General features: G+C 32.9%; 1 protein-coding gene across 5 annotated transcripts in view; it reads right to left on the bottom strand.

Annotated features, from left to right (window-relative positions):
* The window catches only part of SNTG1 (syntrophin gamma 1), a 1241132-nt gene that overhangs the window by 534536 nt on the left and 689292 nt on the right, over positions 1 to 17304 (bottom strand). For all 5 annotated transcript variants that reach the window (XM_056823896.1, XM_056823897.1, XM_056823895.1 and 2 more), the window contains one exon: positions 7836 to 7888. In XM_056823896.1, the coding sequence (XP_056679874.1) occupies positions 7836 to 7862 (27 nt within the window). In that variant the 5' untranslated portion in view covers positions 7863 to 7888. The remainder of the gene's footprint in view (positions 1 to 7835; positions 7889 to 17304) is intronic.

Here is a 17304-nt window from a genome sequence, read left to right as displayed (position 1 = left end):
CATTCATATATATATATATATATATATATATATACATGCATAACATGAAGCAATGATCTCAGCAGCAAGGAGAGAGGAGGGAAGATATAGAAGGTTTGAGGAGTAATGAAATGTTTAGAAGAACCACTGTGGAGAGTAGGAAATTGGGTTAATAGGGAAATATAGTAGGATTGCCTGGCAATAGTGAGGATCTAGTTAAGGCTGTATAATGTATATTTGTAGTGGACCGATTAAGAATGGTTCTGTGATTCTCCCCAACTTCCCCCACTCCTGCTTCATTCAGAAGAATGTGTTTAAGAGGGTAGGGGGGAAATGTTGGGAATGATCTAAGACTGAGGTTTGGCAGAGTATAATTGATGATGTAATAAAGGGACTAACAATTCTAGTATTTACCATAGAGACTACTACATACTAGGCTCTTAATAATTGTTTATTAATTGATTCATTGATTGAGAAATTGGAAAAGAACAGTCAGTACTAGAAAGGGTAGGCAGGGACACTATGCCATATATAGGGAGCCAGGTTTCAGGAGTAGCCAATAGCTGGACAGAGTGAAAGAGGATAAGATTTAGGATAAAGAAAATTTTTCTTTGGATCAAGAATTTCAGGGGGCAGCTGGGAGGCTCAGAGGACTGAGAGCCAGGCCAAGAGATGGGAGGTCCTGGATTCAAATTTGACCTCAGACACTTCCCAGATGTGTGACCCTGTGCAAGTCTCTTAACCCCCATTTCCTAGCCCTTACCACTCTTATTTTAAAAAAATAATTTCAGAAGGTATAGTGGAAGGAGTGGGTAGTGATTGGTTAAAATTTTGAGTTGACATCATTAAGGGAGAGAGATAAGAAATCATATGCTAGAGTGGGAAATGGAGTTTGAAAGGTGACTTACACAGTTTGTAAAGATGGAACAGGATTTTCTAGGCATAGAAGGAAAAACAAGATCAAAAGCAGGGGGGCAAGAAAGTATAGGGCATATTTAGGGTTTGAGGAAATATATCAAAGTTCTTTTTGACTGTAGCATAATGTTCATTGAAGGAATAATAAGAAATAAGATTAGAAATAGAGAAATGGAGATTGTGAGGGGATGGTATTACATAGCTCCTGATCACAAAGGGACTTGAATACCAGGGAATAGATTCTGAACTTGAATTAATCAGATATAAGGAGACATTGAAGGTTTTTGAGCAGAGTATTGACATAATCAGATTTATGGATAATGAAATTGAACTTGTTAGTGATGTATAAGAAGGATTGAAAAGAAGAGAGTAGAGATGAGATCTCTTAGCAATTTATTTTGATATACCAATTGAAATATAAAGAAAAACTCTGAGTCTTTAGGATACTGTTGAATAAATAATAATAATTATTATTTAGAGAGTACTGTAAGGTATGAAAGGCACTTTACTAATATTTTGCCATTTCATCCTCACAAAATCATCCCTGAGATATAGATACTAGTATTATCCTCATTTTACAAATGAAGAGACTGAGGCAGATGGACTTCATGAATTTTACAGGATAATACAGCTCATAAGGTCTAAAATAAAATTTTTTTCTGACTCCAGATCTAACACTATCCACTGAGCTGCAGTGGAAAGGATCTTAGTTGATCCAGAACTTAAAGTGAATTAGAAAAAAAAAATAAAAGATATAAGGAGAACTCAGTTTTTGACGATGAATTGCTAAATAATTGGTGTTTTCACTAAGAGAAATAAAGAACTCAGAAAGAGGAATGCATTTTTTGAGAATTACTTCTTATTCAGTTTGGATCATGTAAGCTTTATGTTGACAGTAGGATATCCAAGGAGAAATACCTTTAAAAAGTAGGAGATATAGATAAGCACATATATTTGTCAGTCTCTTTATAGAGATAGCAATGAAGTCATGCCTGGAGAATTTCTCCAGACATTTCTGCTATAGAGGAGAACACAAAAAGTAGGCAGGATATAGGAATTCATCGTCTAATCCTTTCTTTTTATATTTTGTTGTATTTTAGTCCTATGAGAATCTTCATAACTCATTTAGGATTTTCTTAGCAAAGACAATGGAATAGTATACCATTTCTTCCTCCAGTTCATTTTCCATATGAGGAAACTGAGGCAAACAGGGTTAAGTGACTTGCTCAGGGTCACATATCCAGTAAATGTCTGAAGTTGGATAAGAATGCAGGAAGAGATTCTTCTTGATTTCAGGACCAGCACTGTATTCACTATAACAGGTAGCTACACTTATTTTTATTTACAAACAAGGCAAAAAAAATCCAATTAGTTTATACCCTGTGCTAATCTTACATAGTTGGTCCTCCTATTGCTCAGAAAAATAGTCTTCCAACTACTCTAGAATTATAGTTCTAAAAGTAAATCTCATACTAACTTGATGAAAAGGTAAAAATTTACCCTATTATTACCTTAGACCCATGGATATAGTCCTAAGATTATTCCAATCCATCAAGCTTATTTCCTTGATACAGAAGTAAGTTTTTAAAATAATGAGTAAGTTTCCAATGAGGCAGGGGAAGGGAGTGGAAAGAGAAGGAAGAGAAAAATAGACAGCATTTAACTACTTCATAGGTCTATGCATAGAACCAATCCTACATCATTTCCAAGCAAGATCAAAGTAGAACAAAAAATTATTTTCTGACATTAAAAGTATTGGCAATTACCACCAAGTACCATTGCTTCCATTGTTTAGTTTACAATTATTATTTCCCATATACATTAATCATTCTATTTTCAGGATATAAGAGGAGGTAATTTTTTTTCCTTTACTCAGAAACATTTGGAAGGCAGTATTTTTCTTTTGAAATTATCTCCAATTTGTACTAAATATATCTTGTCTGCATATAATTATTTACATGTTATTTCATCTCCAGCCTGCTCCAATATACTGTGGACTTTTAAGGAATAGGGACTATTTTTTATCTTTCTTTCATAGTAGATAACTAATAAAAACTTAACCTATTTTGGTATATAGCATTGAGTCTTAAACATTATAGTTCCTAACCTAAAACTTTGAATGTAAATATTTACTTATCTATATTTATTAGTACTTAATAGCTGGCTGTTTGAATTAAGATATGATACTTTAAAACAATCATCAAATTATTCTATATATTCAAGAAATGTGACTGTGCTTATCAATTCTGAATGTTTCAAAAACTTGTGAGTCTCTGACATACCCTTACGGCAGATGGACAAAATCTCTTTTAGACAAAATAGATATTTAAATTTTGTTTTGTTTTGTTTTGTTTTAAAGGTACCATTTAAAATATGCTTTAATATTTTGATGGATTTATGCTCACATGGCCATGGATATTTCCTCCAATAGATGAAATGGCAAAATGTTTATTCTTTCTCATTTTATGTGACTTGCTAATGAGCTCTCAAAAGTCCTCTATATTGGTGGTGGGGGTTGTGAGAAAAGGTGAGTACAGCTTCCAGTAGAACTCTTGAAATTATGCATATTGAAGTATAGAGAAAAGGAAATACATACATTTGTTATTATTTGATTTACTGTACTTTTAAATATAAACACTCCATAGAAAATAATAATAAGCCTATATAGAGTATTTCTTGGATAAATTTTGAGACTTCATTGGTATAGGGAACTCCAGGTGAGAAACATCTCTTTACTAATGCAGAAAAGCACTTCCTCTGCCAGTCATATAGTCTTACCAAGTTGCCTGGCGTACTAAAAACTTGCATGACTTTTCAGGGCCATTAAGCCAGAATATGTGTAGGTGGGACTTGAATGCAGGTCTTCCAGATTTTGAAGCTAGCTCTCTATTCATTCTATTATGAATATATCCCAGTGCCATATTCCTGACCAAAAATTCTCTTTCCAAAGTCAATATTTATTTATATTTTTCAGAAAATTTCAGATAGACATCATATATCACATTTAGACTTTGAACAAACCTATCAAAAAAGCAAGTGTTTTGTTTTTTGACAAGTTGTAAGAAATGAAAATAAAAATAGACTCAGGAATAACTGAAGCACAGTTCATAACACATACTGTTAAATAGTCATGCACTATAGTTCCAGATACACAAATTAACATATTTACTTGTGCTTCTGGATGTGGATTTTTTCAACCGTGAAACTTCACAACTTTTAATGAGTATGACATTTTATACATTGTAGAATACTAAAAGCAACTTAAGAATATTGAAGTTAATTTTATATAAGACATAAAGACATTTATATTTTATTACTTGTCTTTGTGCCTGCTGATTCCTTGCCTGGAACTGCCTCTCTCTCCCCACTCATAGCTAAATATTTATCCATCCTTCAATGTACATTCTACCTGAATCCTTCATAAGCCATTTCAGACTATCATAGTCTCTTTTCCTTCTGAGAACTAATATTTCAGCTTGAGATATTTATCAGATATTGATAGAGAGTATGAGATATTTATTATATATACCTCCATGACAGCATCTATATTATTGATTTTATTATTATTTAAATAAAATTCCAAAGCACCCATGATGCCACTTTTTATATAGTAAGCACTGAATAAATATTTGTTGAAATGAAATAACTATTTACTTGGCTTAACCTGTTGAAATATTTCTTTTCCTTTCTCTTCTTTTCCATTTATGATTGAATCATAACCCACATGATAGGCAGAAAAAATGTGTCTAATTCTATTTTGATTCCCATACAATGCATAGAATGATAGCACACATAGATGGCACTAAATAAATATTTACCAGTTGAAATATGATTTTCACAGTGAAATATGGCTATAAGCCAACAACTGGACTTGTTCCAGTCATTTAATGGACTAGTTTGGTCATTATACCCACGTCAATGGAAAGATAAAAGAAATTAAGGTTGTATCTATCACATGCTTAGAGGCAAAACCATCACCAGCACTATATAAAGTAAAAAGAACTCTGGGGAGTTAATATCAGAAGAGCTAAGTAAGCTTTCATCCTGGCCCTATCATAAACTGGTTCAGTGATTTCAGGCTATTAGGTTTGATGGAGGCACATACAGATCTTCTAATCCTCCCCTCTGAGCCAGTCCCTTAAGTTTTCTGATTCCCCTTTACAATCTTTTGATTCCCCTTTACAATCAAAGTGCTGGCCTAGCTGATCTTGAAGTCCCTTTCAGCTCTTTAATTCCATGACTAAATCTTACAACTAAATAGATAGATAGTGTCTTAATTTACAATCATATTCAGTGTATTGTTTTGGGTCTCAGACAATAACACTGCTGTAAGCAGACCATGCATGGCCCGATAACAATTCTTTGAACTATTCAGATCAAATCTGAGCTATGGAAATTATTGAGTCTTTCTTTCGATCTGCCCCATCTCTTTTGGCACAACCTTTCTCCCCATCACCTAATCACCCATTATCAAAACATTCATAATATTTGAGTATTCCTAGTCTCTCATTGCCTTCTGGATTCAACCATCTAGTAACTTTCCAGTTCTGTTAATTCTGCTGCCACAACTTTTTTTTCATTCATCTTTCTTATTGATCAGTAAACATTAAGAATCTTCTATTTTATTTAGAACTGTGCAGATGATAGGATTAGAAATACAAAATTAAAACAAATCTTACATAATATTGCTGTCCTATTTCAGGAATTAATTTCTGTCCTGGCTAGAATGCCCTAACTGGTGGTTCAGCTTCTATAATCCATACTTCATATGATTAACAAAATAATCTTCCTAAGAAATACAACTGACCATACTACTCCCCTACTGAAAAATTCACCAGTGCCTCGTACTTTCTTTCAGATAACATACTATTTAGTTAACATAGCATTTGGGGAAATTATGGCATGTTATAATATGTCTCTAACATCTTTTTCTTTGCTTATTTCACATTTATTCATTGGACAAACTCGATATTCCAGACTAGTAACTAGGCCATACCATTTCCAAATTCCATTCTGAACCTTCCTGCCTCAAAAGAGTTGATGACTGGATACAATGTCTTCACTGAATCTGTTGACATTTTTTCTCCTCCTTAAAGTTGATTCAAGTGACATCTCCTTGTACATGAAGGCTTATTATATATACCCATATATATATATATATATAACCATTAAAAATTAATTTCTCCATCTTCAAATATTCCTTTGTCTTGATATCTCATCATCTAGCCATTCTTTTTTTTTATCATACTTTATTTTACTCATTTCCTTGACTTCTGGTAGATTATAAGGATATTTTGATACCCTTAATCTTTATATTCCTAGGAGGGACATTCTCACAGGGATCAATTATTAAATATTTGCTAAATTTAATTTCATTTAAAATGCAAAAAATATATATCCCAACTGAATTAAGTACTAAAGAAGACACTATGATACAATCCCCCCCCCCAAGGAAACAACTAATTTTGGAATATGATTATAGAAAAGAAAACAACTAACAGAGGCATTTTCTTTCTTTCTTTCTTTCTTACTTTTTTCCTTTCCTTTTTAAGTACAAACACTTCATTTAATGTGACTATTAAAGATATAAAATACAACTTCTTGTCAGGAAAGTTATAATCTCACTTCTTCTTTAGGGAATATGGTGTTTCTCTTTTATTCTAATAACTTTTATTCTACTAATAATTCTAATATTCAGAAAAATCTGAAATGTTCATTAATTTTCATTAAATTTACAAAAATTCTTCATATAGTCAGTTAAGGTTTTACTTTAAGGGGAACATGTTACATCATGATTAAAATTTATAATGGAATTAAAATATGATACTGATAACCAATGACATGCAGATTGTATATTGTTCAGAAAATCCAAAAATGGAAAGAGGGAAATTAAAAAAAAATCTTTAAAAAATAAGGTTTGTCATAAAAATCATAGAGAATTTTGAAATAAAAAATTATAGACTCATTTGCACTTTTATTTTATTTTTTTAAAGTTCTTACATTTTTCTTGAATAGTGTTATGTGAACTTTTGTATTTTATATGTATCTCCTAATCTTCATCTTCCTTTTCATCTCCAATAGATAGAGCAAAATTCACTTGTGGAAAAATCTGAAGTTTTCATTAATTTTCCATTAATAAAAAATAAAGTTTACCATCTCTTCCATCAGATCATACCTTCTTCTTTAAATCAGTTATATATTTGTAATAAAAATTAAGAATTTAGGACAAAGTCTAACTGTATTTATTTTTTTGCTCATAAGGATTTCATTTTCCACTCAACAATAAGAAGACATGTTTCTGAATTCTTAATAAACTATTAATAGTGAATTTCTTTCTTTAAAAGCATAGTATTAAGGGAGTAGGTCTCAATTGCTCTATCATATACTACTGTAAATTTTAGAACATGAACTGTTTTATTAATCTTTATATATCATTCAGAATTAGCAAAATACCTTAGACATAAACAGACAATAAATATTTATTGAATGAAGGAAAGAGGGTTAGTGCAACAAGTGCCCTCAATTTTCTACTACTAGCCTAAAATATTGGCATATTTTCAAGGTTTACTACCAAGAAGTAATTCTATCAAAGACTGTTAATAATTCACAGTTAGTATATCAGATTTACAAAGTATATTTTTCTGAAATTGTTCAGAGTTTAAATATGATCTCTTTATTATATTGTTGAGGAGACCGAGGTTAAGAGACTTACTAAAGGTTACATGGCTAGAAAAGATTGGAATCCAGGACGTTCATGTTGAAGATACATAGTTTCTTTGGCAAACATTGGTTTCTACCCAATGTTAGCGGTAATATTACTTTAATGTCTCAGTGCAAATATAGAATGAAATAGATTTGACTGTACTTTTCTTTGGGGAGGCTGGAGATACAGCAAATAAAACAACATCACAGACAGAAGCAAATATAAAGTCTTCACCTACCTCTTCACAGCTAGTCCTGAAATCCATGTGCTATGGCACAGTAAAGGTATTAGCTGAAAAAATAGAGAGACCATAAGTCATTAAATTCAACATTTGTAGAAATTTGGAAGAAAACTAAAAGGGGTGTAAAATTCCGAAACAAATGTCAGAGCCTTCTTGGCAAATTGTGTAAGCATAAATGATTCCAACTGTGTATTGAAGTGTTAGGAATAAGAGAAAAAAGATACTAATTCCTAGTTTGTATAAAGTATAAACATTCTGATATTATTCACTGATTAAAAAGCAAAGTGCATTTCCATCCTTCCCACTGAATGAAACATTCAGATGCAACATACTCTATGATTAACCTCTTTTTATAAGTGTTAGCTTATTTCCAGCATTTATTTGGAAAGTTGTTTTTGCAACAGGAAAAAGAACATTCAAAAGAGTAATTAAAAGTTGCTTTTAATATGGTTATATCTGGTAAAAGGTTCACTAATCTTTTTTCTTCTAATTAAAAAGTTGCATGCATGAATACTTTTCTGCTTGGACTTGAGCTTTTATTCCCAAACATTACTGTTCAGAGAAAGGAAATAATTTATCAGAGAGCCTAATTTTTAGAAAATTTTGTCGGGAAGAAGAAATTACCTTGGATTGGATTAGGTAGAAGGCCACTTGTCTCACACAACTGAATATTACAATTACTAAAATGACAGGTCTAGGCTTAAATGAATCTCAAGATGTACTTAAGTTTCATTAAAATACATGTTTACATAGCTTTGTTTTAGTTACAAGATAAATTTAATAGATTAAAATATAGTCATAGAATCACGCTATACTGTCACTATAAAACGATCCTGATGCTTTAGAAAAACAAAATGTCAAAGCAAAATGGATGTTAAATTTCAAAACTGAAAATAATATTCATGACAACAAATAATACTATACTTGATTGTTTTTTTTTTCTATAGTACCATCATATAGGGAATATAAGTGAGACAGTCTGAAAACTCTAAGCATTGTCATTGAACTGATAAATTATTAAAGGCTATGGGAAAAGCAATAACACCTTTTATCGATTTTTTCTTTTTTATAATCATTACATTCTGTCTTAGAATGAATAATAAGTATATGATTCAAGGCAGAAGAAGAGTATGCTCTAGGCAAGGGATCCCCACACTTTTTGCAAAGGGGGCCAGTTTACTGTCTCCCAGATTGTTGGAGTGTCAGACTATTATAATAAAAACAAAATTATGAACAAATCTGCATACTGCTATCTGGGATAGTAGAGGCTGCAGAGCTGGCTGTGATGGGCCTTACACAGGTCCATCACCACCACCACTATACCAGGCAACAGTATACAAAGTGTAGAATCCCCTCTCCCAGATCACCTTTTACCATGCTGACATCTTCCATTGTGCAGTCATATAATCCTTTCTGTGGTGCCTCGTTCTCACTCAGTTACTCTCAGAACAAGGTGCCACGCAAAGGATTATGTCACCAGAAGAAGTACTGTATGTGAGCAACTCCTCACTTTGTGGTACCACCACATACAGTGCTCCTTTTACTGATCACCAATGAAAAAGATGCCCCTTCCAGAAGTGTGGAGGGGACTAGATACATGGTCTCAGGGGCCACATGTGGCCCATGAGCCCTAGTTTGGGGACCCCTGGTCTAGGCAATTAGGAGTAAGTGACTTGCCCACAGTCATACAATTGGGAACTGTCTGAGGCCCAGCATGGTTCTCTACTCATTGAGCCACCTCACTGTTTTTTCCTTTGCTTTAATTTATAACAATATGTCCATACTTTCCCATTTAATCTTCACAATCACCCTAGGACTAGGTGCATTATTATTCTGATTTGAAAGATGATAAAACTGATATAGAGAGAGGTTAATTGATTTGCATGGGTTCATAAAGCTCTTAAATGTGTCTGAGTCTGGATTCAAATTTAGGTTTTTCTGATTCCAACACTCTACCATGCCACCCAGCAACTTTCCTTTTCAAAGTAGCACACAGAAGCCACTGAGACTTGGAAAAATAACTTCAGGAAAAAACTACTCCATAGCTTGCTACACAGAGAGCCCTTCCTCCTACCTTGGACTTCTAGCTGGGAAGGGAAGAAATAACCAACATTGCAAAGGCCAGAAACACCCAATAAATACTATCTTCAACCACCAAAAAGAACAAGAGAAAAGCATTGACCCTGGATAATTTTTATTGAAAAAAATCCAGACTTCAGAGGAGATAGTAGAGAATGGCAAACAAGTAAACATACCCAAAACTTCCAAAAAAATGGAAATTGGTCACAAGCTTTTAAAGAGCTTAATATGAGATGATGAATCAAATGAGAAAGATAGAAGGAATTTGGCAAGAAAAGTGGGAAATAGTTCAAAAAGAAAATGACAGTTTAGAAGTCATATTCCCACTTAGAAAAAAGAAATCCAGAAATCAAATGAAATAATAGGCAAATTGGAGAAAAGATTTAAATAGTTAGAATCCATGAAAAGCAGGATAGACCAAACTGAAAAGGAAAATCAAAAGATCATAGAGGAAAAATAATTGGGCAAGTAGAAGCTAATGATCTCACACTACAGCAAGAATTAATAAAGTAAAGTCAAAAGAATGACAAAATAGAAGAAAACATGAAATATCTCACTGACAAAATTAATGACCTGGAAAATAGCTCTAGAAGAGATAATTTGAAAATCATTGCTCTACCTGAAAACTCAGAAATAAACAGAAATATTGACATCATACTACAATAAATTATATAAGAAAACTACCCTTATGTTCTTGAATAAGAGGGCAAAATAGACATAGAAAGAATCCATAGATCACTCTCTATATTAAAACCTCAAAAGACAACCAACAGGAATGTAATTGCCAAATTCAAGAGCTTCCCAGCTAAGGAGAAAATATACCAAGAAGCCAGAAGGAGATAATTCAGATATCAAGAAGGACCAATAATGATTACATGGGATCTGGCAGCCTCAACATTAAAGACTGCAAGGCTTAGAATATGATATTTAAAAAGGCAAGAGAATTGGGTCTACAATGAAGGATCACCTACCCATCAAAATTAAGTATATAGGGGGCAGCTGGGTAGCTCAGTGGATTGAGAGCCAGGCCTAGAGATGGGAGGTCCTAGGTTCAAATCTGACCTCAGCCACTTCCTAGCTGTGTGACCCTGGGCAAGTCACTTGACCCCCATTTCTTAGTCCTTACCACTCTTCTGCCTTGGAGCCAATACACAGTATTGACTCCAAGACGGAAAGTAAGGGTTTTTTAAAAAAATTAACTATATACTTCCAGTGGAAAGCATGGGCATTCAAAAAAATATATGATTTCCAAGTATTTGTAAAGAAAATACCAGAACTAAAAGGAAAGTTTGATATCTAAGCACAAAAATCAGCAGAAACATGAAAAAGTTAACAAGAAAGAGAGGGGAAAGAAAAAAAAAATTTTCTTTAAGGTCTTCAATAAGGTTAAATTGTTTATATTCTTATGTGGAAAAAATGTTATTTGTAACACTCAAAAATCATATTCATTTTTATAGTAGTTAGAAGAATTATCCATAGGTAAACATCAGGTTACTAAGTGGTAGACAATGAGGAAATATCAGTACTCAAAATGTATGTACTAAATGGTATAGCATCCAAATTTCTAAAGGAGAAACTAGTGGATCTCAAGGATGGAAAAGATAGTAAAATTATACTAGTGGGAGACCTGGACATCTTCAATCAGATCTAGATAAATCAAACCTCCAATAAATAAATAAATAATAAAGAGATAAGAGATGTGAATGAAATCTTAAAAAAAATAGAGTTAATAGATATATGGAGAAAAAAATAGGAACTAAAGAGAATACATCTTCTTTTCAGCAGTACATGGTACATTCACAAAGACTGAATATGTACTAGGGCATAAAATGGCAAACAAGTGCAAAAGAGTAGAAATAATAAACCTTTTCAGATCATGATGCAATAACAATAATACATGTAGAGGCAAATAAAAAATAACAGGAAATTAAATAATATTATTCTCCAAAATTGTTTAAAGAACAAATCATAGAAACAATTAATAATTTCATTGAAGAGAATGACAATGATGAGACACCCTATCAAAATCTGTGGGATTCAATCAAAGCAGTACTAAGGGGGAAATGTATATCTTTTAATGCATATATCAACAAATTAGGCAATGCAGAGGTCAATGAATTGGGCATGCAAATTAAGAAAAACTGGAAATTGAACAGGTAAAATCCCCTGATGAAAACTAAATTAGAGGTTCTGAAAATTAAAGGAGAAATTAATAAATGTGAAAGTGAAAGAACCATTGAATTAATGAATGAGATTAGAAGCTGGTATTTTGAAAAAATAAATAAAATAGACAAAGTGCTGGTTAATCTAATTTTAAAAAAGGAAATAAGGAAAACATTGTAACAGTAACAAAGATGAAAAGAGAGACCTCACCTTTAATGAAGAGGAAATTAAGGCAATCATTAAAAACTATTTTGCCAAATTATATGGCAATAGATATGGCAATCTAGATGATATAGATTAATATTTACAAAAATATAAATTGTCTAGATTAACAGAAAAAGAAAAAATATTTTAAAAATTCCATTTCAGAAAAAGAAATTGAATTAGCCATCAAAGAATCCCCTAAGAAAAAATCCCCAGGGCCTGATGGATTCACAAGTGAATTCTATCAAATATTTAAAGAACAACAAATGCCTATACTTCACAAAATATTTGACAAAATAAGCAAAGAAGGAATTATACCAAGTTCCTTTTATGACCCCAAAATGGTTCTGATTCCAAAGCCAGGCAGATCAAAAACAGAGAAAGAAAACTATAAGCCAAACTCCTTAATGAACATACATGCAAAAATCGTAAACATAATACTAGCAAAATACTCTAGTAAATCATCACAAGTGTTATTCATTATGATCAGGTGGGATTTATACCATGAATGCAAGGGTGGTTCAATATTATGAAAACCATTCATATAACTGATCATATTAACAAGCAAATGAACAAAAATCACATGATTATCTCAATAGATGCAGAAAAGGCCTTTAACAAAATACAGCAAAATTCCTACTGAAAATACTAGAAAGCACAAGAATAGAAGAGCCTTTCCTAAAAATAATAAACAGTATATATTTAAAACTATCAACGAGCATCATCTGCAATGGGGATGAATTAAAAGTCTTCCCAATAACATCAGGAGAGAAACAAGGATGGCCATTATCATCTCTACTATTTACTATTTAACATTGTGCTAGAAACAGTAGCAGTAGCAATTGGAGAAGAAAAAGAAATTAAATGTATTTAAAAATTCTACCCAAATTTATTTACTTATTCCATGCCCTACCTATCAAACTACAAGAAACATTTTAACTAAGTTAGAAAAAAAATAATAACAAAGTTCATTTGGAAGAACAAAAGATCAAGAATATCATGGGAAATAATGTAAAAAAATGTGAAGGAAGGTGACTTACCAGTTCCAAATCTTAAACTGTATTATAAAGCAATGATCATCAAAACAATATGAGATTGGTTAAGAGAGAGAAGGGAGGATCAGTGGAATAGACTAGGGGTAAGTGACCTCAGTAAGACAGTCTATGATAATCCCAAAGATCCCAGTTTTTGGGGAAAAAATCCACTATTTGCCAAAATGCTGGGAAAATTGGAAAACAGTATGGGAGAGACTAGGTTTAGGTCAAAATATCACACCTTATTCCAAGATACATTCAGAATATAAAGAAGGAAATTATAAGTAAATTAGGTGAACAGAGAAAAGTATATTTGTCATATCTTTGGGAAAGGAAATATTTTAAGACCAAGCAAGAGTTAGAAAAAAATACGAAATGTAAAATAAATAAATTATGATTACATTAAATTAAAAATGTTTTGTACAAACAAAAACAATACAGCCAAAATTATAAGGAAAGCAAAAAATTAGGAAAAATATTTATAACAAAACCCTTTGACAAAAGTCTAATTACTTAGATACATAAGGAGCTAATACAATTGTACAAAAAATCAAGTCATTCCCTAATTGAGAATTAGGCAAGGAACATGAATAGGCAATTTTCATATTAAAAAAAATAAAAACTATCAATAAGCACATGAAAAAGTGTTCTAAATCTATTATAATTAGAGAAATGCAAATAAAAACAACTCTGAGGTACCACTTCACTCCTAGCAGATTGGCTAACATGACAGCAAAGGAAATTAATAAAGGTTGGAGGGGATGTGGCAAAATTGGGACCTTAATGCACTGCAGGTGGAGTTGTGAATTAATCTAAACATTCTGGAAAACAATTTGGAACTATGTCCAAAGGGTACTAAAAGACAACCTGCCCTTTGGGCTAAAAGGAATAATGAACTGGAAGAATTCCATGTGAACTGGAATGACCTCCAAGAAATGATTCAGTGTGAAAGGACATATAAAAATGGAGATTTGAACCCCAGATTTCAATCCCCAGAAGTCCTTGGTACTTCCCAGAATTCCCTATAATCTCACCTGAGTGCAAGAACACAATTTTTATTTAAAGAGCTCTCTGCCTCCCAAGAGCCTCTTTTCTTCCTCTTCTAAGCACATTTGTCTCTCTACCTGGCAGGCAAGATTTAGTGAGCAGGTTGCACATACTTTTCTTATTTTGTATTTCTTTATCCTTGATTTCTAATAATCTTTAATAAACCTCATAAAATATAATTCTTTTAGTAGAGAAACTAATTTAACTGTTACAGTTTTGATGACCACTAGATTGGATGAGAACTTCTCAATTTTTTTAAAGGTAGCCATGTTTCTCCAAGGCTTTTTAGAAAAGTGTCTTGATCAGCTCTAACCTGCTTGCCTGTGCTCCTACATGCAGCCATCCACTTTGGACATTCTTGATTCAATATCGCTCACCTGGTCCCAGCCCTGCCCTCCCTGCCTGCCCAGCCCAGACCGGCTCAACTTGGCTCCTGTTGCCTGCTTCTGCCCTCCTGCAATCTGGAACTGTTTGACCCAGATCCGCTCTCCTGGTTCCAACCAGCCCACAACTTTGGCCTCAGAGCAGATTGCTCATTGCCCCAGGCCCAGGACTCACTTCCACTAGCTGGTAAAAATGGGAGTGATTTTTCTTTAGGCTACAATTAGCCTCCACATGGACTAGGGGCAGGGGATCACAGATGAGTAGAAAGAGGAGAAGGATGGGATTTTCCAAACAGGAACTTACAAGCATAGCTGCTTTAAAAGGATATCTTTTGACTGCATTGATTCTTTTACTTAACCCACCTGGGAGTCAGGAGAGAATTTCAACTCCCTGCAATTCTTTGGCCCAATTTGAGATTCCAAAAAAACACCCTCACAATGGGGAGGCAACTCAGAGGCTCAGTGAATTGAGAGCCAGAGAGAAAACCTAGAGATGGAAGGTCCTGGGTTGAAATTTGGCCTTAGACACTTCCTGGCTGTGTGACTCTGGGCAAGTCGCTTAACCCCCATTGCCTACCCCTTACCAATCTTCTGCCTTCTGACAATAGGCACCTAAATGAATAAAAAACCAAGGAACTTTAAAGAGACTGGAGGTTATGTTTTTAAGGCATTTCAGACTCCAATGTTTTATAAAAAAATTTTATGTATTTTATTGCATTTGTTGATTGTTTTGTTTAAGATTTAATTTTTTTGGTTTTAAGTTCATATATTAATGTATTCAATACTATTCTGTTACACTGAATCATTTTAATGTACTGGATTTTAACTACTGTTAAATTCTGTTGCTTTTCCCCTATAACTATACTGAAAAAACATTATTGAAGAAGCCCATATAAAAACAGTTTTTCTGTTTTGACTTTGTAAATTGTCACATAGAGGATAGATGAACTCCATCAGAACATTGCTACAATTCTATAGCAATGTTTGGAAAATTTAATGAGCTAAATATCTCAAATTGATTTTAAGGGGTTTTTAGACATGATTTTTAGAATTATTTTAACAATCTCTGGCCATTTTGCCTGCCCCTAACAGGATGTAAGGTCTATTTTAGTAGCTGAAGTGAAATACAAATTTAATCTACACCTCCCACATTTATAAAAATGTGAATAGAAGCTGGGAAGTTAATCCCAGGGTAAATAGTACCCCTGGAGCACTCCTAAAAGAGGAGCATCTCTCATTTATAACTCTTCAGCTCACTTTACCCAACATCAACAGTACAGAGGTTTGAGTTTTTCCTAGACTCCTCTGCCACATTTTTTGTAATGATATCTAGATTTCTTGATGATGTTCTAAACCAAAAATGAGTTTTACTTTGTTTAAATGTTTTCCAAGGTTGAAAGATTTGCTATGTCTGTAAAAATTTGTGACATGTATCCATTTTCTTTTAAAATGTCATACTGCAACTTACATGAAATATGATAGTGGGTTTGTTTGCTATTGTAATTAATTGGGCTATTGAGAATTTTGGGGATATTGATACCTACATATTTGTAATACTGTTCTTTATTAAAAAAAAACCTGTTACCTTGTAAAATTCATTTGGTTGTACTCACAATGGATCATGGCCAGATATGAAGAGGAAATGGATCTCATTTTTGTTGAGAAAGCCTTGTATTCTATATTTTCTTACCTGACACAGTATGTCAATGATTATAAGCTATATTTTTGAATTTTAAAATTCTTTTATTTTTATATTTTTCTTGCATGTGCAATATACTATTTCAGCTTTTTTATTTTTTCTCTCCTTTTTATATTTGAAGCACATGTCACCAGTATTAAGAGTTTCTTTAACTTTTTTGATTTAGAAGTAATATAAGTTTAAAATACATTTGCTATAAGGTCAATGCATGCCCCAAAAGCTTGAGATTATAAAAATTATGCCACTAATTGTTTTAAAAAAATTATGGGACTTTGCTTAATGATTCCAGGACAAAGAAGACAAAAAAAGCCATTTCACAGGGCCAAAGAAGCACAAAGCTAAACCTGAATTGTACCAAAAGAGCACACAGGTCAACAGAGAAACCAATCCAGGAAGGATTGATGCACTTCTAAGCCAATACAAAAGACTTGAACCTAGTGTGAAGACGCAAGGTTGTGACACTTAACATACATTAAGACGTAGGTCTTCCTTGTACCCACACTTTGAAAATACTTACAGACAAGTATCCCTAACTTGGCTCCTACCTGGCTCCTATAATCTAGTCCCTTTTCTGTCTTTCATTGTGTGGCAAACTTTCTGTAGTCCTGGCTACTGATTGGGAAAATTCTTACTTGCTTATATCACTTTAATTGGACCCTGATTCAAGGACCTCTTAAAGGTTTATTTTTCCTTTACTTAGAGTTTTTACACATAAGACTTTGATAGTCTATATTTTCATCCAGAAATTATTTTTTATTTGGATTTTTCTGATGTCTTTTTAATTTCTCTTGCCAATTGATTCATATACCTCATAACTCAGCCATGCATCCCTAAATGATCCCTGTGTTTTTCAAGCA

This window comes from Monodelphis domestica, chromosome 3 (genome assembly GCF_027887165.1).
Source record: "Monodelphis domestica isolate mMonDom1 chromosome 3, mMonDom1.pri, whole genome shotgun sequence".
Classification (NCBI taxonomy): Eukaryota; Metazoa; Chordata; class Mammalia; order Didelphimorphia; family Didelphidae; genus Monodelphis; species Monodelphis domestica.
Note: the sequence above shows the minus strand (reverse complement) of the source record. Positions and strands in the feature narration are given on the sequence as shown.